The sequence below is a fragment of the Cyprinus carpio genome, chromosome A18 (genome assembly GCF_018340385.1).
Source record: "Cyprinus carpio isolate SPL01 chromosome A18, ASM1834038v1, whole genome shotgun sequence".
Classification (NCBI taxonomy): Eukaryota; Metazoa; Chordata; class Actinopteri; order Cypriniformes; family Cyprinidae; genus Cyprinus; species Cyprinus carpio.
This window is the reverse complement of record NC_056589.1, coordinates 26,353,655-26,378,089: the sequence shown is the minus strand read 5'-3', so window position 1 is coordinate 26,378,089 and position 24,435 is coordinate 26,353,655. Positions and strand designations below refer to the sequence as shown.

Sequence of the window (24,435 nt, the reverse complement as noted above, 5' to 3'; positions counted from 1 at the left end):
GAGTTTTAGATAAGAAGATGCACATGTCACAGAATAATTTTTAGCTATCAGTGTAGGTTATGAGAATAGGAAGTTGTTTTCCTGGTTACAGAAGATGAACTTTAGATGACCCAACTATCAGTATTTGTCATTTACTCTGGTGTTTTCATGTGGTTTGGTTGTGCAATTTCATGCACCCCTTTCACCCCTCTGTATTTGAAGACATACTTGAAGGGTGAATCTATTGATCAGTGCATATGTTCGTGACAAGTTCCATGTCATTCACCCACAAACTGAACTGTGAGTAAAACTACACAATCTCTTCTTCTCTTGCTCTGTCAGGTTTGACACAACCATTGGGCCACTGGTTTTTGCTGATCAGTACCTTCAGCTCTCAGCTAAACTCCCCTCTCACAATATTTATGGAATTGGAGAGCATGTCCATCAGACCTTCCGCCATGACACCAACTGGAGGACCTGGCCCATCTTCACAAGAGATGCTTTTCCCAATGGAGTGAGTCAAAACACTTAGATTTTCACTATTTCAAACCTGTTTGACTTGGTTTCTTCAGTGAAATACGAAGTTTAGGCAGGTTTTTGAATAATTTCTTGGCCACTCTGTAAAGCTGAGGATGTCAAGCTTCAAAAAGAATGCAAAAGCCCCATAAAAGTAGTTCATAAAACCCATGCACCATATTCCAAATCTTGAAAAGTCATTTGACTGAAATTAAAGTCATTATTCACTGAGAACTGCTGCAAACGGATAATTGAGTCAGTGAGTTCAACTCAAGAACTGGTTGAGTTTGATTCATGAATGAATAATTTAGAGCAACATTACTATTTTCCTGAGAAGATCTAGTGTCAACATTAAGATTTACAGTGAATAACAACTTAAAATTATTGAATTATGTCAGAAAACTTGAAATACCACATGAGTCATATATTATGGAACTTTTTTATAATACTTTTATAGTGAATTGGTGTGTTTTATATAGGATTTGTTTTTTGTTTTTGTTTTTTGTAGTTTTGGAGCTCAGCTGCCCCAATTATTTGTTTTGTTTTTTGTGTTGTGTTTTGTGTTTTTTGTTTTGTTTTGTTTTGTTTTGAACTTTTCCTTTAATGAGCTGTTTCTAACTGATTTGACTCATATAAATTACTTTAGTTCGTATAAGCCAATGTAATCAAAGAATATATATATATATATATTTTTTTTTTTCTATACCTATACCTCTTTCTATACCTAACATTTTTTACAGTGCAGCGCTTGTGAGGTCACTTTCTGTGTAGAGTTATCCTGCCATTTGTATATCAATGTCATGAGACATAAATGTCTCAATAAACTGATTAAAAGGTTGACATGTGCCATGCCATTACATTTGACATTTGTCTTTTCCTACCCCAGGGCACGCATAACCTGTACGGCCATTACCCCTATTTCACATGTCTGGAAGATACGAGCGGCCAATCCTTTGGAGTTTTCCTCATGAACAGCAATGCTATGGGTAAACAGACCGTCTCTTGAGTAGATTTGTGTCATTATTATTATTTTTTTTTCTTGTATACAACATGGGTTTGGAATGGCTGCTTTTGTTAAAGCTTAGCAAATTAGAGCAATGTAAGTTGCTTATGGCTGTCTCTGTGCAGAGGTGACGATCCAGCCTGCTCCAGCCGTAACTTTCCGGACTATTGGAGGGGTTCTGGACTTCTACATCCTGATTGGAGAAACACCGGAGGCAGTGGTGGACGAGTTCACGAAGGTGAGCGTTGCAGGCGGATAGAAATTGAAACACCAGCGACACTTGTAGGCAAAGCTGTAAACACTTTAGAAATGGTCTGAAACAGCATGGTGGACAGTACTCTAATGCTAGGACACAGTGAAACTTTTACACGGACAAAAACGAATAGGTTCATTTGCTTATCTTTTTGGTAATTTATTCGCCTTCCAATCAGAATATATATATATATTATATTTTTCAGATTGTTTATTCTCTTGCCATGTTATGTATTGGTATATATTTCTGGAAATATATAAAAAAAAAATACTAGAATTTATTATACAGAAATACTTGACTCTTATTGGTCAGTCATAGTATTTTGCAGTCAAATGTTTATGTATATTGATCACTAACTAACTAACTAACTAACTAAATACATCAAAATAAACTATATTATAAATGATAAACATTTGTGATTTATTTTTTTTTCTATTAAATTTACATTATATATATATATATATATATACACTCACCTAAAGGGTTATCAGGAACACCTGTTCAGTTTCTCATTAATGCAATTATCTAATCAACCAATCACATGGCAGTTGCTTCAATGCATTTAGCGGTGTGGTCCTGGTCAAGACAATCTCCTGAACTTCAAACTGAATATCAGAATGTGAAAGAAAGGTGATTTAAGCAATTTTGAGTGTGGCATGGTTGTTGGTGCTACAATTTGTAGGCTACAATTTGCACGAGCTCACCAAAATTGGACAGTTGAAGACTGGCAAAATGTTGCCTGGTCTGATGAGTCTCGATTTCTGTTGAGACATTCAGATGGTAGAGTCAGAATTTGGCGTAAACAGAATGAGAACATGGATCCATCATGCCTTGTTACCACTGTGCAGGCTGGTGGTGGTGGTGTAATGGTGTGGGGGATGTTTTCTTGGCACATTTTAGGCCCCTTAGTGCTAATTGGGCATCGTTTAAATGCCACGGCCTACCTGAGCATTGTTTCTGACCATGTCCATCCCTTTATGACCACCATGTACCCATCCTCTGATGGCTACTTCCAGCAGGATAATGCACCATGTCACAAAGCTCGAATCATTTCAAATTGGTTTCTTGAACATGACAATGAGTTCAATGTACTAAAATGGCCCCCACAGTCACCAGATCTCAACCCAATAGAGCATCTTTGGGATGTGGTGGAACGGGAGCTTCGTGCCCTGGATGTGCATCCCACAAATCTCCATCAACTGCAAGATGCTATCCTATCAATATGGGCCAACATTTCTAAAGAATGCTTTCAGCACCTTGTAGAATTAAGGCAGTTCTGAAGGCGAAAGGGGGTCAAACACAGTATTAGTATGGTGTTCCTAATAATCCTTTAGGTGGTGTATTGTGTGTATATATATATATATATATATATATATATATATATATATATATATATATATATATATATATATATATATATATATATATATATATATATATTTATATATATAATATTTGAAACATTTTCTGAAATGCGTGATTCTGGTTCTAATCATTTGAGGCACTTTCCGGTCAAATGTTTCAGTAAAATGACCACTAAATTTTGTTATTAATTACAAATACAAAAAACAAGTTATAAATATTATGAATTCTATTCATAAAATATTATAATATAATTTATTACACAACTCTCACTAAACTGCACTAAACTACTATGTCCCGGTCAAAATATTATTTAATATAAAAATTTCAAATCACATCAATATATGCTGTCAATTTCAGGTTACTATTGTTAACAAAAACTAAACTAAATAAAAATTTTATCAAAATGTTAACAAAAATGGAAATAATGCATCAGTGATACTAAAATAACTCTACTTCATTTATGTATGTATTTATTTATTTATTGGCAAGTAGCTGTAATAAGTAGTCAGCCAGTCATTATTACAAAACAGACGCTGACATGGGAGATCACGCCATGAACTTTATATACCAAAACTTCATCAGTGCTAATTGACATTAGCTCTAGTTGAAAGTTGAAGTAAAATCATATAGCCCCAGATGAGGCTTCCAGATTAGCCTGAGGGAGTCCTGTGATGTTCAGCGTGTTTAACATTTCTTTAATTGTCTCCAGCTGATTGGCAGACCTTTCATCCCTCCATACTGGTCTCTGGGCTTCCAGCTCTCTCGCTGGGACTACGGCAGCCTGGAGGAGGTGAAGAAAGTCGTGGAGAGAAATCGACAGGCCGGCCTTCCGTATGTAAGTGCCAGGAACAGAAGGAGGGTCCTCGCTTTGTTCTACAAAACTTGATTCTACCCAGTACTTCAAAGCTGCAGCCGAGAGCACAGAACAAAGCCTACCGATTCATGAATAATGACTCCACATATGCGCATTTTACCTATACATGCAGTTAGAAGCATTTAGCACCTTATGTTGGGACTCTAATTGCCAAAAGATGGACTGAAGCTCAATGTTTGATGTAATTTGAACAAAGAGGGCATTAGCATGTCAGGATATTGCATCTCCGCCTGATTAGCATTACAAAATTACTGGCAGGAGAATCCCACCATCTGCTGATGGTTGATGGAAGTCAAATCTTCCAGAAAAAATCAAAACAGACAACAATGAATCTACAATTTTAGCATGCAGAAGAGGCATTAGCCATCATAAAGGCTGAAGGTGCTGATTCTAAAGGACGCGATTGCAATGTCATGGTGAAATATATGAACATTTACAACCTGTTTACACTTAAAAATAATGGTTCCAAATAGCAGGTTTTCATAGCAATCCCATAGAAGAACCATTTTTGGTTCCCCAAAGAAGCTTTCAGGAAATAGTTCTTAAAAGAATCATTATTTTCTTAGCGTAAAGAACATTTTAAGAACACCTTTTTTACACGTGTGTAATGGAATGTTAAAGGTTCTTCATGGAACCATCAATGCTAATATAAAGAACCTTTATTTTTAAGAGTGGAACTTCCATAATTAGACTTTAAAGTGAGACAGGATTCAGTGAGAGGAAACTTTGAATTCATGTTGATTTTACCAGGACTGAAAGCTGACTCAGCATTATTTTGTGTTCCAGGATGTCCAGTACACTGATATTGACTACATGGAGAACAAAAAGATCTTCACCTATGATATGGATAAATTTGCGGAGCTGCCTCAGTTTGCTGACTACATGCATGATAAAGGGCAGAAATACATCGTCATACTGGTGAGCCATTGAGATTGCAGTTTCCTTTATGCTGAAGTCAAGAGATTTATAGGCTGGCAAGTTAATTCTGAGTTTTGTACGAGTTTTGAGTCATACATTTCGACCCTTTTCTGAATTTGATTTTGTGAAGTTGAACACCTTACATTTTTTTTTCTTCTTGGTAGGATCCTGCCGTATCCACAGGTCAAAGGATAAACGGACCCTATGAAGCACTTGAGAGGGGACATGCCGCTAAGGTTTGGGTCACTGAACCAGATGGGGTAACGCCTCTACTGGGAGAGGTAAGATCCTCCAAAGATTCTCCTGAGCGTGGCATTATGTTGGTTAATTGTTATAGGGTTTGGACTGAATTTAATGATTTACATATATTTGGTTTTAGTTATTTTTGTTGGACACCTGAATGTTTGCACTGATGTAGACAGAAAGCAAACTGTATTGCAATACATTGTCCTTACTGGTTGAAATACACAGAATGATAAGGGCTTGATCTGGGAATGAATGACTTTGAATTACTATGAATTTATTTTTGAATCTTTAATAAATAAATAATAATAATAATCATAATACATATTGCTGTATGATGATGCTAAAAATTCAGTTTTGCATCACAGGAATAAATACAATTTTAAATGTATTTCAATAGAAAGGTTATTTTAATTTATAATATTATTTCACAGTATTACACTTTTTACTGTATTTTTGTTAAATAAATGCAGCCTGATGGAGAATTGGTACTCCGTAATATATAAAGTATAAATAGTTATGTAGAGATGGAAAATTGGTGCTACTTACTCAAAAGAAATGAAAGACTAGAGTCATTAAGTTGAATAAGAATCAGAGCCAGAATCATTACATTTCTTACAATTCTCATCCACCTTTTTACCCATTTAACATTATTAATTACCCAGTTCTACTTTGAGAGACAATTAAGTTATATTTATGCATTTATTTTAGAAATGAATTTTGTGCTGTGTAAACATACTGTATGTGGAATAGAATAGAATAGAATAGAATAGAATAGAATAGAATAGAATAGAATAGAATAGAATAGGTATTTAGAATGAAGGAGAATAAGTTAAGAGACATTGAATAAGTGAATGATTGAATGAAGAACATCTGGAGTTGCCATGAGACTTGCCATGAGAGAGACCATTAATTTACCAACTGTAACCTTGAGGTAGATTATATACTGTACTGTATCAGTCACCCCTCAGAGCAATGAGGAACATATCACATGGCAATAATATCACTTGTGATTATTTATGCGATTAGGCACAGGCAGATGCTAATTGCTTTTTTATGGTTTTATTTCAGGTCAATGTTTGCATTGATTTTGCATTAGAGTTTAATATCAAACTTTAATGCAGCTCAGAGCCATGTGAGATGAAAAGCAGAAAAGAACTCAAGAGGGAATGGAAATGCCAGTGGCTTAAAAACTAAAAGACATACATAAAAGGAAACATGTAGACAGGCCATTTTATTGCAGTGCTAAATGCCATCAGAGTGAATCTCTTGAAACATGGGCATTTTACCAAAATAACCACAAGAAATACCACATAGTTTTAAAAGATAGATAGACAGATAGACAGACAGACAGATAGATTTTATTTATTTATTTTTATTATTTTTCACTTTTTATTATGTTTTATTTTATATATTATATAATATCTTTATATTATTTTTCATTCGTTCATTCTATTGTGTCACAGGTCTGGCCAGGGGAAACCTTGTTTCCTGACTACACTAACCAGGCTTGCATTGATTGGTGGGTTGATGAAATTTCGCGTTTCCACAAGGAAGTCAAGCATGATGCTCTCTGGATTGTAAGTAATCTGCAGAGATCATTACCTGTGAGCAAAAATTTAACCTAATTGTTTTATGACTTGGTGAAAAGGTCACAAAAGGTCATGAAAACTATTCTGATTCCAATCTCCAACTTTCTACAGAGTCTCCAAATCAATACTATATATGTCACTGAATCGATATGTATTAATCATGATATTCAAACACAGCAAAGCTCTATAAATATCTGATGTAAAATACAATATAAACCGCAAAATCTTTTGTCACCTTACTTACAGTAGTAATTCATTCATCTCCTATTCATTTTGACTAAAGTCATTTGTATAGCTCTTTCACAAGACATACAGTATTGTTTCAAAGCTGCTTTACAGAATGTATGTTGCAAATATTACAATCAAGTGGTGACTGTGTTGAAGAAGCTCATTTTACACCATCCAATCAATTCCTGATGATAAAATCAAGTCCCGCCCTACAATTTGTCTTGTTGAATATTCTGATTACATTATAAAAAGTATAATGGTTGCAAATGCCATTTCATGTTGACTTTAAAGCCTCCCTAAAGGCTTTTGCTTTAAGCTCTAGACAATTAGGCGCCTGAATTAGGGAGTCCTGAACTAATTGCTGTTTTATTTCTAGACATGAATGAGGTGGCCAATTTCGTGAAGGGAGGCATTAAGGGCTGTGCTGATAACAAACTCAACTATCCTCCATTCACCCCGCGTGAGTCTCAAATGAATCTACTGCTAGATTTAAGCAGATCCATATAAGCTAAGTGTTTCCTCAGCATCTGTGTACATACATCCTCTTCACTTCCATTCAACTCTAAAGGTATCCTTGATGACCTGATGTACAGTAAGACCTTATGCATGGATGCTAAACACAAATGGGGGGACCACTATGATGTCCACAGTCTCTATGGGTACTCTATGGTCCTGGCCACTGACAAGTAAGTGTTGTTTTTTCCACACTCTGTATGCAGATGATCTCTGATGCTGCTTTGATGTCTTGTCAGAATTATTAAATTAATGCAGATGGATAGTCCGTTGATAGTCATATATTAACATGCTCATGGTTGTGACATCATAACCATGATGAATTCTGAATTATGTTTTTGAATAATCTCATAGAGGTCTGGGTGGCTGTAGGATGTTGTGAATGTTGTCTACATAGTGTGTGTGTATTTATATATATATATATATATATATATATATATATATATATATATATATATATATATATATTTATATATACTATTATTATTTTTTTTATTTATTTCTCTTTAACCTTCTCTTGCATCATGTTGCCTCTGGATAACAAACTCATTTTCTTTATTTTGCAAGCACCTGGTTTATTTAAGTTGCAAAAAACAGGGTTAATACTGCATGGATTGTTTTTAATGAAAACCAATAAAATATCTAGGTCACACTACATCTTTGAGGGTTTTTTATTTATTTATTTATTTTTTATTTTTTGTACAGCAGGATGCATATTTTTACTCTGAAGCACTGTCTTATATAGTAGTATAGTAGAGTAAACTTACTTTTGAAACAGCTGGAGTCATATAAATTATTTGTGCATTATAAGGAATTACTTAAATGTGTTTGTTTTCAAGCAACATTGTGTATGAAAGACAGATAGATAGATAAGGAACTCTCTCTCTCTCTCTCTCTCTCTCTCTCTCTCTCTCTCTCTATATATATATATATATATATATATATATATATATATATATATATATATATATATATAAATTAGGTCATTTGAATGCAAAAAAAAAAAAAAATAATAATTTTAATTCCTAGTGCATGCATGATTAAGAAACATGTTAACAACTAAAAAAAAAAAAAAAGTTCTGAAATGATGTATTTGCTGAATGTGGGATAGTACACGACAAATGTGACTCAGTCACAGCAGTGGTGACTCAAGCAGCATCACCCGTGACTTAGTGTTTTATTAACGTATGGCCATTATTGTCATGTAGCATGATTTTCTCCTCAAGGGGGGGTGAAGAGAGTTAAGTTTTATCATGCTTGTTCTTTTTTCCCCTCTTTTTTATTTTCGGCAGGAAATCTGTTTTACTCATCTTTTAATTTCTACATCATTGATTTGTTCCACCCTCGTTCCTTTACGCCCCCTCTCTCATTCAGCTTAACTCCCACATTGAACTCCTGCCTGTGTGTTTGTCATCCTCTGTGCTTTCGTAGACCACCCAACGGCGTTGTGTCTTTCCAATACCATTGTTTTACTGTGGTGCCAACACTCCCTATGCATCTAATATTGTGTTTCTGATTCCAGGGCATCAAAAGCAGTGTTTGGGAAGAGCCGTTCCATGGTCTTTACCCGCTCTTCTTTCCCCGGAGTGGGCAAGTACTCTGGGCACTGGTTGGGCGACAACGGCGCCAACTGGAATGACATTAAGTGGGCAATACCTGGCATGCTGGAGTTTAACCTCTTTGGAATCCCTTACGTAAGTGGTTTGACTCCAGATGAAACATGGGTAATTGATGTTAGACACCAGTCTGTCTTCATAACACGACAGCCCCACGTTTGGAGAAAGCTTTTGGTTTTGATTTAGTTTCCATGAAATGCAATGAGAAATTGAATGTGCATTCAGACTCCGTGTTCAGGTTGAATTGAATTAACATTGACTGGCCGACTCAACAGTCAGATCCAATGAATTTATCATGGGATGGACGATGTAAACTTTTATTGCTGAACAATATCACCTGATCACCAAGCTTATTGTGATTTGTATTTTGGGGTAAATGCAGTTTACATATATATATATATATATATATATATATATATATATATATATATATATATATATATATATATATATATATATATATATATATTATTTGTATTATTATTATAACAGTACATAACTGGTGCATATTACCCAGAGGTTGATCTAGTTCTTCCTTATATTGGATTTTTATTTAATTATCAACTTTTTCTAAGATGTTTCTCAGAAGACTTCAAATGGGAATTAAACCTAGACACAAATACATTAAGAAGATAAAGTTAAAAAAAAAAAAAAAAAAAAGTAAAAAAAAGAAGAAGAAAGGAATGTGGATAGCAATTCTGTTTCCCTTGATGATAATTATTTGTTCTTACTGAGATTTCTCACTTTTGAGTGCAGTCTTTGGATTATTTTAAATATCAGGAGATTCTCATATTTGGCTCATTCAAGTATCAACTTTGTCTCAGATGCTTCTCAGAAAATTTTCTTGAGTCACTAGCATAATTCGTAAAAGTATAAAGCTATAAATATTCTCAATAAAAATTTATATAGAATATAAAAAAGGCTTATTATATAGAATTTTTTTATGCTTTTAACTGCAGAATACAGTCTTTGGTATTTTGGTAAATATGAGCACAATCTGAGATCTCTTCTCATACTCCAGGGAGACATGTGTCAGACTACTGGTGTCTTTTTCATATATAAAATACTGGAGTCTCTGCTTAATCTTCATTTAATTACCTTGCTTTTTTGGGAAAGGTATTGAGATAATAGACCATTTTTTTCCCCTCCTATGGAGAGACACTAAATCTCATGATGTTATTCTGCAGATCGGTGCGGACATCTGTGGGTTCTTTGACGACTCGACGGAGGAGCTTTGCACACGTTGGATGCAAGTGGGCGCATTCTACCCCTTCAGCCGTAACCACAACGCGCAAGGCTATGCAGTATGTATTGCTGTTTAAATACTCATAAACATTCAGTCTCAAAGTGTACGAAGCGTCATCCTCTTCAAACATCTATGCTACGTGTTTCTAGCCCAACGGCAAGGCTCTGAATTACAAACGTGTCCTCTCTCTTTAAATGCTATTTGTAGAAGATTTATTTCTCTAATCATTATTGTGAGATTGGCGTGAGAGAAGCAATCAGACCTCCGGAGCGAGAGTTTGAGAGGGCAAATGAGGATGAATGGAAAATTATATTCTTGGTGAAATTAGATGAATAAGATTTGACCTTTTAGTCGGAGAGTAATCACTCCATGGCTGTCTCCACGACCGATGGCTCTCCGCCATGATGAACATATTATCAGTATCCACACAGTAAAATCCATTTCTCTCTTTGCTCTTCAGCTTACTCTCCCTGACTGGTTTTATGTCCCTTTCTAACAGGACCAGGACCCTGCAGCATATGGCTTTGACTCTCTCGTGGTGAACACCTCCAGGCATTACCTGAACATCAGATACACCCTGTTGCCGTACCTCTACACTCTGTTCTACAAGGCCCATGTTAACGGAGAGACTGTAGTGCGTCCCGTAATGCACGAGTGAGTTCGGAAGCACATGCAGTGCAACAGTTTCAGCCTCAACAAACAGAAAGTGTTTGTTGTTGGTTCTGTTTATAAATTTCATTTATTTCAATATGAAATCTCTCTGAGGTGTGTGTAGAACATAACACTATATATATTTATAGTTCAAATAAATATGGTCTTGATGAGTAGAGACTTAAATAATAATAATAAAAAAATTCAACATCAACAAAACTGTACTACTGCATTTCCTATTTTCAGTTAACAATCTAATCAAATATTTTTTTTACAGACTTTTATTTTGTTTTGGCATGTTTTGTTTCATTTTGTTTTCTGTTGTGTTGACGTTATTTTTTTTTTTTTGGCATGTCTAGAATGCTGTATTAACCAATCAGCATTCAGGAACTGCTTTATAAGAATTGTTTCCTGCTCTGTAGGTTCTATTCTGACAGTGAAACCTGGGCAGTACACAAACAGTTCATGTGGGGAGCACATCTTCTCATCACACCTGTGCTGGATCCTGTGAGTGAACACACACACACACACACACACACAAAACACACACTGTTGTATGACTTCCTGTGGGCCCATGTGGAGGATGACCTCCTCTGGGACAAATGTGAGGAAGATGGGACTTTTTCTCACTCTTTTCATTTCCATCGCTTTTTCTCTATTTCTAATGAGATCGTCGACCTCATTATGAAGAAATTAGAACTGAATATAGATCACGGCCATGTGAAAATGGGTGATGAATTGTTTGAAGAGTCTAATGTGGCTTCATGCATTTTATCAAGAATATGACTGATTCAGACTCTTCAAGTTCTCAAAGAGCTTCCCAAGAGAACATGGCAAAAGGCCGTTTTGAGAAAGTTTTGATGCACATACATCAAGAGACGCCTGCGTTGGGTTTATTCAAATATTCAATCAGCTGCAAAATCCATATGCATCAGCTGCATGAAAGATTATGATAATTACTGGACCATGTGGTACGAAAAAAGTTGTAAGGTGCTATAACAAGTTACAGGGAAGAAAACTGCTGTTGTTTTTCATCTCGGAAGCATTAATTTAATGACACCCGACATCTAACTTGCAAATCAGTTGAACTTTGATCTTCTCAGCAAGGGTTTTGACTAGGGAAATCTATACCCACCTTCAGATTTTTATTTTTTATTTTGTCATATTAGCCATCTTTTTTAAGTGCTCAAAATGTTCTGGCTCATCTTCGTGCTCTCAGTTAAAGAGTCAAGTATGTTGGTGCTCATCAAAGAGGGAGAAGCCACCATGTTTTAAACAACTGATAATAATACTGAGCAGCAAATCAGCATGTTAGAATGATTTCTGAAGGATCATGTGACACTGAAGACTGGAGTAATGATGCTGAAAATTCAGCTTTGATCAGAAATAAATTACATTTTAAAATATTTTAAAATAGAAAATTGTTATTTAAAATTCTAACAATATTTCAAAAATAATAAAAATAAAAAATAAAAACATCAAAATCAACCTTAAACTTTTGAACAGTAGAGTATGTATTTATTTATTTACTTACTTATTTTATTTTAATTATCTTTAATAGTTACCCCTAGGATTAAGTTAAAACAGAACAAAATAAACATCCAATGTACCTTTCACTACATAATATATTTATTTACCAGTGGCTGTTTATATTTTCTATCTGTTTATATTTACAATGGCTTTAAACTTGGCTCAGTCAGTCAGATTTTAGAGTCATAACAATGCGTTATTTTTTTATTTATTTATATATATTTTTTTAAACGCACACACTATTGCTATCTTAAAGTCACTCATGGCTGGGTCTTCGGTGCAGAGTGCCTCCAGCTTGATATGAATATCATATTTGAGTGCCACCATCTGAAGTGTACAGTGGGTTTTCCCTCAGGCACAGGGATGAATAATCTTTTCTTTTGGTTTGTTTGCTGCTTCGCTTTCTGTCAACTTCTTACTCTCCAATATCTCGCTCATATTTTCTTTTTCTGAAGCTTGAAAAACCATGATAGGAGGACCATACTTAAGGGAAGTCGTGGCCTAATGGTTAGAGAGTCGGACTCCCAATCGAAGGGTTGTGAGTTCGAGTCTCGGGCCGGCAGGAATTGTGGGTGGGGGGGGGAGTGAATGTACAGCGCTCTCTCCACCCTCAATACCATGACTTAGGTGCCCTTGAGCAAGGCACTGAACCCCCAACTGCTCCCCGGGCGCGCCGCAGCATAAAATGGCTGCCCACTGCTCTGGGTGTGTGTTCACAGTGTGTGTGTGTGTTCACTGCTCTGTGTGTGTGCACTTCGGATGGGTTAAATGCAGAGCACAAATTCTGAGTATGGGTCACCATACTTGGCTGAATGTCACGTCACTTCACTTCATACCTCTCTGAAAAATCACCACCCGTGATGTACTGCAAAGTAGTTTAATGAATAATGCTCATTATTAAACCATCAAAATAATGTCTGTCATTATGTTCAGCTGATTTTTCCTGTTTTTTATTGTTTTAGGGTGTTGAATTTGTGGAGGCCTATATTCCGGATGCCATCTGGTATAACTTTGAGACGGTAAGACCTCCCTCTCGCACCGCGAACCAATCTGTAAATAATGGCAGAATGTTAATTTTAGGGTGAATTGTTTATTTCAAATCTGCTAGAAACCACCGACTTGTTGTTGCTCTGGTGAGTCAGAGGCAGAGGCTTTCGTTTAAGCCTCTCTAGAGTCTGGTTAGTGCTCTAAGAGCCAGATTAACTAGCACCGATCAGATCACTGATAGGACCGGTCCCTTGCGTCTGTGTGTTGCACGTCCCAGAACGGGTCAATTACAGAACCTGTGATTGGCAAAGCAGGTCTTGAGTGACCCTGGCAGAGCAAGACAGAGTTTGATGGAGAGGAGCAACACGGGGAATCTGATTGGATGTGAAATGACTTATGGATAGAGCAGAGACTCAACGTCTGTCTCGTCATCTTGGCCTTGACCTAGTCACACAGTCAGAGAGAGGGGTGAGGGGTCTTGAGCTAGAGACAGGTAATGCAGGCAGTGTTAGGTGAAAAACATGCTGAAAGTAAGTCTATATGTTAAACTCAGTTTCAGCTGAAATATTATAGTAACTACTTATTGTTATTACTGTAAAATCAATAATTAATATGGGATCTCTGTCAAACAGTAAAAAGAAGGTTTCTGAAAGTTCTTGTCACTTTATGGAATTGTATTGTTTTATAAAAATGGTGGTGAAAACCAATTTATCAACGTTTTGTTTGTAGTAACTGTATAGTTTGGCAGAAACTATGACGCCTAGATTCCTAAACCTAGTAAACTGATGATTATAAATATTTTTATTTTTATTTTTTAATTGATACTGTATAGAGTATTATGTATAGTATATATGACATTATATTTGAATGAATTCAAAAATTACTAAAAGAGATGGTCACATGACACACAAACATTCTGCATTAAACATTATGTTGTTATATATATATATATATATATATATATATGTATATATATATATATATATATGTATATGTGTGTGTGTGTGTGTGTGCGTGTGTGTGTGTGTGTGTGTGTGTGTGTGTATGTGTCATATCTTTAATTATTTACATTTTCATTAAATTTGCAAACCCCCTGCAGTTCCTTCACAAACCCCAGTTTGGGAAACCTTGATGCACATAATGTGTTGTTTAATGCACTTCATGTTGTCAAGAACAACAAATGGAATATATTTTTTCTTTTTCTTTGCATTTTTATATCAGAATGGTACAAGATTAACCTATTTAATTTTTCGTCCATTTTTGTCCCCTCCCATAATACAATTCCATACATAAAGGATATATTTATAATTTATATACATACTGTATATATTTACATTGTGATTTTTGTTTTGATTTATAGGGGATAAAGATTACAGATCGCAAAGCAACAATTAACATGCACCTGCCAGCTGATAAAATTGGTTTACACCTGAGAGGCGGAGGCATTCTGCCCGTACAAAGACCAGACATCACAACTACATACAGGTAATGATGGGAAACTCAGAAAGCATACCTGAAATTACATAGAGCCTTAAATGACTAAAAAAAGCTTATTTTAAATTATTGCACTGCCACTAAACTCTATCTATGAAAATACAGCCAATCTACTGTCAGGGAGTCCTGTAGCCCCTCCCACTTACATTAAACACATCTTAATGTCAAATAAAAATGTATCTGCTGCTTTTTAGAGATTGCATTATAGTGTTTTGAACAAATACTCTGGTATTCTTTGAATTACCATAGTATATGAATATGACAACCATTCAGTACTTGATTCACGGCATCACTATAAAGTGGTTAATATTGCAAAGTGAGTTTACAATACTGAGAACGGAAAAAAATATTTAAGTGTTTTTTTTTTGTTGTTTTTTTTTTTTTTTTTTGTGTGCACCTGCATCAGTGTTTCAAACATTTATCTTTTGTTTATTATTCCTCTCAGAGGTAGTTCTGTGTTTTCATTCATCTCATTCCTGTTCATCTGCATGAGGCCTGAGTTTCTATTTAACATTAGGAAAATTGTTCGAATTTCTCTGTGTTAAATAGCTATTTATTTTATAGTGCTGTATTTCCCACTGACTATATTATACCTTCAGCAGTAGAAATGGAAATGCACTGTATCTCTTAAAGTATCTTTTGGGGTGCTTTAGCATTCAAAGCAGGGGTGATATATGAATGCATCACAAATGCAAGGTGAAGCTATTTAAAATTCATCCGGCTCTGCTGTACGATGTCTGTGACATGTTATTCACAAACAAGAATCCCATCTGAACTTCAAAGGATCCGTTTTCTACCTGCTCTTCAGTTTCTGGTAAAAAGTTGTATATTTGTGTGATGAAATTTGTGTGTTCCCTCAGCCGGCTTCATCCCATGGGACTGATCGTCGCACTCGATGACAACAAGGCTGCGTCAGGCGAGCTATTTTGGGATGACGGAGACTCTCGAGGTATTTTGGAGGAGCTAGATATTAATTAAAAGTTTTCTCTCTCTCTCTCTCTCTCTCTCTCTCTCTCTATTACAGTTCACTGTCAGAAACAAAAAATCTACCTCATACAGAGCTCAATAGCAAGAATGTTTTTATTTTTATTATTATTATCTTTTTCTTGGAAAGCCAGGTTGAGTCAGAAGTTCAGATTTCAACTTTTTTTTTCAAAAAAAAAAATTTCTCTCTCTCTCTTGGCTATTTTTTATTTAATTTTATAAAATTAACAAAACGTAACAAAATTTAATTAAAAATCAATAAAAAAAAAAATAATAAATAATAAAAACTAAAAACAATAATAATTACATTTACATTTAGATAATATTTTTAATTTGCAAGAACAGCTATAATTTAACCTTCTGATACATTTAAATTTATAGAGTTAACACACATTTTGCTTGGATGCATCCAAGACTTATAATTTTATATTAGAAGAATTTGCAACATCAAAATGTTCAATAAATTAACAGTGCAAATAAAAAAATAAATGTTTGAGTTTGCAAGGCATACAACTATGGTGTCTGTAAGGTGACATGGTCGGTTCACTTAGTTTTGTCATGGCCACAACATAATAACCTGAGATAATCACACGAGATCATTTTGTCGAGGTAATGACATCCTTATGTCATGGCCTGAGATAATATGAACAAGGAAATAAAAGGCCACGAGTTTAATGTAAACAAACCTGCGTGACCATAGAAACCTGGGATTATCTGAGATGGATTCATTAATATGTTATTTTGAATTTAGAAATTATTTTATTTTGAATTTCGACATAAGGATGTCGATCTATTTTGACCTCACGCTTACCGTCACCACGGTCTTACGTTGAATGATGCCATTCTGCTACCCTTCGGAGACCCTAATGTAAACAAAGTCAGGTGACCTACCCTGAGTGGTTTGTTCACTATAAAACATCTGGGGGGATCACCTGTTGATCTGTGTGTTTGCGCATAGAATAGGTGTAGATACCTCCTAATTGATCTAGTTTGTCTTTTTGCCTGAACGAACTGAGAATTAATACGCTTGCACTGTGATATTACTGTTTGCAGTGGATTGAGTGGAAGTTTTATTTGGCTTTTGGTTGTGTTTACACACATTACTTACTAACAAATTCCTGTTCACAGGAGTAAGGTAGTTATATTTTGTGTGTTATTTGTGTTACGGCTGTACGCAGCTGTATTGGATATTCAACAATCATGAGTCAAACATTATGCTGTTACTGGGAAAGGACAGGCTTCCCACCTCTTGTAACCTTGATAGTGCTAGTCATCCAAGGTAAGACCATGGTGACGGTCAGAATGAGGTTGAAATAGATCGTAATTTATGACTATAACTATGGATCTATGAGACCGAATGATGACCGTCACCATCTCTTGTCACTCGGGATGAACTTGAGGCATTTCAGGCAAGAGGAAGTGCTTTGTTCACCCGGATGTTTTATAGTGAACCAACCACTCAAGGTCAGTCACCTGAATTTGTTTATATTAGGTCTTGGAAGGGTAGCAGAATGGTGTCTTTCAAGGTAAGACCGTGGTGACGGTCATCATTCGGTCTAATAGATCCATAGATATAGTCATAACTTATTTTACCTCAACAAAATGATCTTGTGGCCACGTCATAATATCACGTTCCCACAAATTAATATCTCATGGCCACAACATATTATCACGTTCCCACAAGTTATTATGTCGTGGCCATGACAAAACTAAGTGAACCGACCATGTCTCCTTACGGGCACCTTACAAAACACATGAACTTGAGCAACGAATGTAAGATGTAATGAAAAAGCAACACTGGCTTGAAACTCTTTCAGACTGGTCACAGGCTCATTCATTGTTCACTTTGTGAAGCTAAATTATTAAATTTACCCAGATGTTTCTTGGAAAAACAAATAATGCTTATGTTACTCACATTTAAGTTGATTTGTCTATCATAACTTTTCCCTCTTTCTGTTTCTTAGATACGGTTTCATCCGGTGTTTACATTCATTACCAGTTTTCTGTGGCTAATGTAGGTCATCCTAATATCACATTTGTGTCTGTTTGTTTGGTTTTTATATTTCATACATTGTATGTCCATGGCACATTTAAGTCATTTTTAAATGGCGTCTATTACAAAAATCTGTAGTAATATTTTTTTAATTTTAATTTTTTATTTTTTGGGGGGCGCTGGATCAGGGTGTTTTGTCAATGCAAGTTGCCCACAATGGATACACAGATCCAAACAACTTGAAGTTTGAGAAGATCACAGTGATGGGAGTGAACAGCGCTCCCGCTCAGGTGCTCGTGTCGGATGGCAACGTTGTTATCACTCTGAATGAGTCCCAGATTGATTATGATTCTTCCACGCAGGTAATCATAGTTTTTCTTAATATTTTGAATATGATTTTAATTTTAATTTCTGCTGTTGTGTTAATTTTATTTAAAGTTTTAGTAATTTATTTTTTTATTTATTTTTTGTTAGTTTTTAAATGTCTTGGACATTTGATTTCAATCATTTTTATTTCAGCTTTAGTTATTTTAGTAAACTTAATGAAAATCAAAAATAAAACCCAGAAAACTAGCCTAACAAAAAAACTTAACTATAAAAATATTTTATTTTTATATTTTATTTATTTTATTTCAAGTGATGCATTTTTTAATGGTTTTAGGTTTGGTTTCAGTAACTATGATAACTGGTTTAAAGTCATTTAAAGCAATAGTAAAAAGTCACTGTGACAGTCAGTTCAGAAAAAAATATATATAAAAAATGTTTTAATTAAAATTATATTTTGCGGACATTAAGTTTTTGTTACTTTATTTGTTGGTTTGTTATAAGGAAGTAATGAAAACCACCTTTCTCAGTTTTTTATTTTTTATATATATAAAATAATTAAAATATAGTGCAACAAAAATCATTATGAACTATGCTTACATTTGCATTTGCATGGTTACAGTTTGGACTTTTGTAATGACGGTAACATTTATATAGTGTAATTTTTTTTTTTTTTTTTGCATTTTAATAATATGTATTACAATTTCACACTGTAATTACAATTTTTTGCATTACAGTGCTAAATAATACAGCAGTATTTAAACATACATGATGCACTGCAGCTGAAGTTAAAAATGAAAGCCAACAGTCAAATAAATTGACAGAAACCTTAATCTAATGTTTCCATTAAAGCCAAGGTTTTCTCAACAAAAAGCCATCTGAAAATAGCCGTCCTTCAAAGGGCTTTACAGAATTCTCAGAAATGTATTAGCTAATTTGACATTCGGAGAACATCTCTAAATGAAGTGAAAAATGAAAAGAAAAAAAAAATCACAGTCGATGTAACGTAATTAGGACTGTGAGCCAGTCCAACAAACCATGTCCACAAAATGGAGCCTGACTTCTGTTTAATACAGAGCAGGATTCCCTAGGGTACCAGCAAAGGCCCTGTCATTCCAAGTGAGTGTCCAGGGATGCTCACGGACCAGAGATTGAATTTGTCAGGGCTCTCAAAAGCACACACGCATTAGCCTATGATAAAGGACATCACTTTCTCCCAGAGCTCAAGGTCTTGGAATGACAACATGAGGACGTGCAGACTTTGGTCTTAAACTACGCTTGACACATTAATGTCAGCTGCTGTAATTTATGGCACGTCTGCCAACTAAAGCAAACGCAAAAGTGTTTGTCATTTTTGTCATCCACATCCTTTAACTAGTGGCATCATAGGCGCTGGCTAGGATTCTGATGTGAATAAACCTGCTGTCTTTTGTGTGATAAGGAAGTTAGAAGGGCCAAAAGTCTTTAACCAGGCCATGTGATTCTGATGTGACTATACCTACCTTTTTGTTTGTGTGTGTGAATTGAAAGTATGGAAGGCGGGTGGGGCCAAAAGTCTTTAAACAGAACGCATTAAATTTGACCGTGTCAAAACGCTTAAAACACATTAATGTGACAACACGCACAGCAGCCAATGAAATTTCTGTATTTGAAACCATATTTGCATATTCTATGTTACTGTACTTGTACAAAACTCAGACGTCATGTTTATTCATGAAGGATGGCGTAATACACTGGTATGCACGCATGAAAACATCAGAAATATTATTTGTTCATGGGGACAATGCATCCGTATGCTGTGTGTGATGTCAGTCTAATGTCATGATTTGTCTTTTTAGTTGTTTAGTTTAACAATCCTTCTGAAGTAGAAAAGCCTTAATGTACATTGTAGCATGGATGCACTGATACCACTTTTTCCAGTACGAGTCTGATACCAATTCTTTTATTTATTTATTTATTTATTGTACTTGTCGATACTGATAACGATACCTGTATTTTCATAGCATTTGTAATTTTTTTAAATATTGGTTTAAAAATGTTTAATATAAAAAATGTTTTATATTTACAAATTAGTTTTAATCCAAATGATGCAAGTGTGCAAGTGTGAGTCAGCAATCAAGATCATTCAACAGATGTACTAATAAACACAGTGAAAACTGACACCTTAACATGGCCAGTGCGTGTGTGTCTACACATACAAAAGAAACATGGTTAAAATTGACAAACAGTGTGTGTTGATGGTCAGATCTCACTCATTCTATTTAAAGGCTTTTGGCCCCGTCTGCCTTCCATATTAAAGGGGTCATGAAATGGAAAATAAAATAAAATTGTTCTGACATCATAATTTCCTCTTTTATGTAATCAAGGAGGCATTCTGAACAGCTCATGTCTGTCCACCAATCACAAGAGCCATAATGCTGTTAGGTAAAGAAAATCTGTTAGGTCTGCTGTTAGGTAAATTATTGGCTGTTTTTGGTCTTCTAGGTACTACATCTGACAAATCTGGAGCTGGAACTGGGGAAGGAGTACACAGTCAACTGGGAGGTCAAAATCTCTGTAAATATTGATTGTTACCCTGAAGAGGATAAAGATCAGGCCAAATGCGAAGCCCGCGGCTGCATCTGGGAGGTCAGAGTGAGACGATATTCAATATTCAGGCCTGTCATTTTCAAATAGTGTGTATGCAGAAAGTGAATATTTTGCTGTAACATTAGCTTAACGTAATTGCTTTTATTCCCTTTCGTAGCCAATAAGTAATCCTCAGTGTTATTACCCTGAAAACCACGGCTACATCACCACCAACAAGGTTGAGACACCAAGTGGCATCACTGTAGATATAGACCGCAATACCGAATTCCCAAGTCAGCGTTCTCGATCTCGAGACATCAGCAAGCTACGGGTGGATATCACATACATGAGTGGAAGAAGCCTACGTTGGAAGGTATGCTTTTCTTAAATTTAGGATTAAGACCAAGATAATGACTGAATATACAATTTACATTTATGCATTTGGCTGAAGCTTTTGAAGGTTAAAAGCGGATCCTTTGGCAATAATGTAGCAGTTTTACAGTAGTTTTCACTGTGAAAATTTAACATTTACATTTAAAAAAAAAAAAATATATATATATGTATATATAGATATAGAGATATGTATATACACACATATACATACACACACACACACACACACACACACACACACACACACACACATTTATGCATTTGGAAGTCAGTTGTTTACTGCAGCGATGCCATTGAAGGACCATTTTGGGTTCCTCAAAGAACCTTTCCGTAAATGGTTCTTAAAAAAAAAAAAAAAAAAACTTTTTATGTGATGAACTTAATCTAAAGAAACATTTTCACCATAAATAACATTTTGTGCATAATCTTTATTTTTAGGAGTGTTTTTAGGAGTGTTTGGAATCAAACCAATAACCTTGGTGTTACTAGCATCCTGCTCTATTGTTTGAGGTTTTTTTTTTTTTTTTTTTTTTTTTTTTTTTTTTTTTTTTAGGAATTAGGAAAATAAATGAATACATTTAAAGCTACATTTATGACTGCGACTGTCTTTGGTCCTATTCATCTAGATCTTCGACCCATACAATGCACGCTATGAGGTTCCCGTTCATCTTGACCTGCCTGCCACGCCAGAAACAGACGAAACCAAAAGAGAGTATAGAGTTCAAATCAATGACAAACCATTTGGAATCCAAGTGATCAGAAAGGAAACTAATGAGATTATGTGAGTAACCTGAATTACCCTGGTAATATGGAGTCCAGAGAGGTTAATTCGGCATTAATGCGGTAGTTAATAGGTAACTACCTAGTAAGTTCATTTATATGGTATACTTTGTATTTTATCTGCTGTCACTATTTATTGGAGGTTTTGCACTATTTGTAATTACCTTATACAATACATTTATATTTATGCATTTTGCATTGCATATGTATTTGGCAGATGCTTTTATCTAAAGCGACTTCAACAAGTTTCTTATGAAGTCATGAATTTCCTGAACTGATGATCTCATGATCACTTACATTATATATAAATGATCTACATCAAATAAAAATAAATATATAGTTTTTACTTTAAATAAAATGCATACGTATAAAATTGTTTTAGAAGGAGATTAGCATGTCAAAGTTCCCAAAGGTATTGCAACTATACATTAATTGAGGAAAAAAAAGCAACAAAGCAGTATTGTAAAGGAGTGCATGATCGGCACAGAAATAACTCTGAATAGCAGAGCTGATGTTGCACTTTTAGAGTTTTCTGAGAGTTTAAGGACTATAAAAGCACAGATTTCCGCCTTAATGAAAGCAACTTATTTTTTCAGAAGACAGAAAACATCTTGAATGTTCTGTTTTGTTAAATCTCATTCTCTCACTCTCTATTTCACTAGATGGGACTCTGCCGTGCCGGGGTTTACATTCTCTGATCAGTTCCTTCAGATCTCCACACGCCTTCCCTCAGACTATGTCTATGGTTTTGGTGAAACAGAACACCCCACCTACAAACATGACCTCAACTTCCACAAATACGGCCTGTTTGCGAAAGACCAGCCTCCAGGGGTGAGTGTCAGAATCAGTTGTGATGTTTTACAAGCCTTCCTGCGTGCATATCATCTGCACTTTACAGCCGGCCCTAGTGTATAGTCTAGTCACACAATACAGTAATCAAAAGCAGTAATTGCTGTGACAGGTAACATAGTATACAGATAGATAGATAGATAGATAGATAGATAGATAGATAGATAGATAGATAGATAGATAGATAGATAGATAGATAGATAGATAGATAGATAGATAGATAGATAGATAGATAGATAGATAGATAGATAGATAGATAGATAGATAGATAGATAGATAGATAGATGAAAGCTTAAGAAAGACTTTAGAAAGTGACATACAGAATGATTGACTCATATGCAGTGACGCTCTTGCACCTCTCGGCTAACTGTCCTGTTATTGGCTGGCAGTCATTCATACTGGACACGCTAACAACCTTTTTCTCTGACTCACTTCATGACACAATGCCCAAAGAAAGAGAAGCAAAGAAAGAGCTTCATGCAGGGGGAGAGAGAGAGAGAGAGAGAGAGAGAGAGAGAGAGATTGAGAGAGAGAGAGAGAGAGAGAGAGAGAGAGAGAGAGAGAGAGAGAGAGAGAGAGATTAAATTAGGTTAATTAAAACAGAGAGATGGGATCTGCAGGGTTCATTCCTTTAAGCCAAATAAAAATCTCTCATTAACACATAATTGTCTGTTTAACACTGAGAACAACTGAAATCGCATCATAAACTCGAGCTCTAATCTCGTTCTCCCCATCTGCAGTATAAGCTGAATAGTTATGGAGTCCATCCTTTCTACATGGGTCTGGAGAAATCAAAAAGTGCTCATGGCGTCCTCCTGCTAAACAGCAATGCTATGGGTGAGTAAAATCTATTTTTTCTCTAATTTCTGTAAGATAAATAGCTCTTAATTAGGCTGTGTTTTAACCACTGCAGTTAAGTTAAAGAAAACACAGTTTTATGTGTCCTTCACATTTCTGTTTATGTAAAGGGCACTACAGTATCCATGGGAACAATTTTTTTATTGTCTCTTTATGAATCTAAAAATCATCAGTCGGACACTTGCTGCATCTTTAGTATTGGAAAAAATAAGTCCATCACTTACTGGCCCCAACACTGGTGTGAGTTTTGTCAGCAGGTCTTAAGGTTGTGGTTAGAGCAAATGTTTTTTATCAGATGCGAGAGGCTGTCATTGAGCTTTAGTGTGAGGAACGCTTATGCTTATTGCAGGAGTTTCTCTTGAGCTGCTTACACATAATGGTGCTGCTGCCGAGGGGCTTTTAACAGAGCTGTGCTCTCAGAAAGTCTTCTGTATTCAACCGCTGTCTCACAAACGCTCTCTCACACACACACACACATTTTAATTCTTACATAAAAACATATGCACAGGCAGTCAAGTAAATGAGCATCCTGAGAACTGCAGCAGGAGAATAGCTTTGATGTAGTTCACTTTACCCAGAGAAGTTCAAAGTAGTGGCCTTCAGTTTGAATGAAGATGTGTTTAACACCTCAACACATACAAAATGACACAGAAATAGGCAGTTAAGGATAAGACCTCT

At 35.4% G+C, this 24,435-nt stretch overlaps 1 protein-coding gene across 1 annotated transcript in view; it reads left to right on the top strand.

Annotated features, from left to right (window-relative positions):
* Positions 1–24,435, top strand: part of LOC109053216 (sucrase-isomaltase, intestinal-like) — a 48,266-nt gene that overhangs the window by 4,980 nt on the left and 18,851 nt on the right. The window contains exons 7-29 of the mRNA XM_042775665.1: positions 322–493; positions 1,382–1,481; positions 1,624–1,736; positions 3,826–3,951; positions 4,777–4,908; positions 5,073–5,189; positions 6,618–6,731; positions 7,347–7,431; positions 7,540–7,657; positions 9,007–9,178; positions 10,288–10,404; positions 10,846–11,000; positions 11,420–11,504; positions 13,490–13,546; positions 14,875–14,999; positions 15,869–15,957; positions 17,957–18,006; positions 18,174–18,347; positions 20,794–20,937; positions 21,056–21,250; positions 21,897–22,051; positions 22,713–22,881; positions 23,640–23,736. Coding sequence (XP_042631599.1) covers positions 322–493; positions 1,382–1,481; positions 1,624–1,736; positions 3,826–3,951; positions 4,777–4,908; positions 5,073–5,189; positions 6,618–6,731; positions 7,347–7,431; positions 7,540–7,657; positions 9,007–9,178; positions 10,288–10,404; positions 10,846–11,000; positions 11,420–11,504; positions 13,490–13,546; positions 14,875–14,999; positions 15,869–15,957; positions 17,957–18,006; positions 18,174–18,347; positions 20,794–20,937; positions 21,056–21,250; positions 21,897–22,051; positions 22,713–22,881; positions 23,640–23,736 — 2,861 coding nt within the window. The remainder of the gene's footprint in view (positions 1–321; positions 494–1,381; positions 1,482–1,623; positions 1,737–3,825; positions 3,952–4,776; positions 4,909–5,072; positions 5,190–6,617; positions 6,732–7,346; positions 7,432–7,539; positions 7,658–9,006; positions 9,179–10,287; positions 10,405–10,845; positions 11,001–11,419; positions 11,505–13,489; positions 13,547–14,874; positions 15,000–15,868; positions 15,958–17,956; positions 18,007–18,173; positions 18,348–20,793; positions 20,938–21,055; positions 21,251–21,896; positions 22,052–22,712; positions 22,882–23,639; positions 23,737–24,435) is intronic.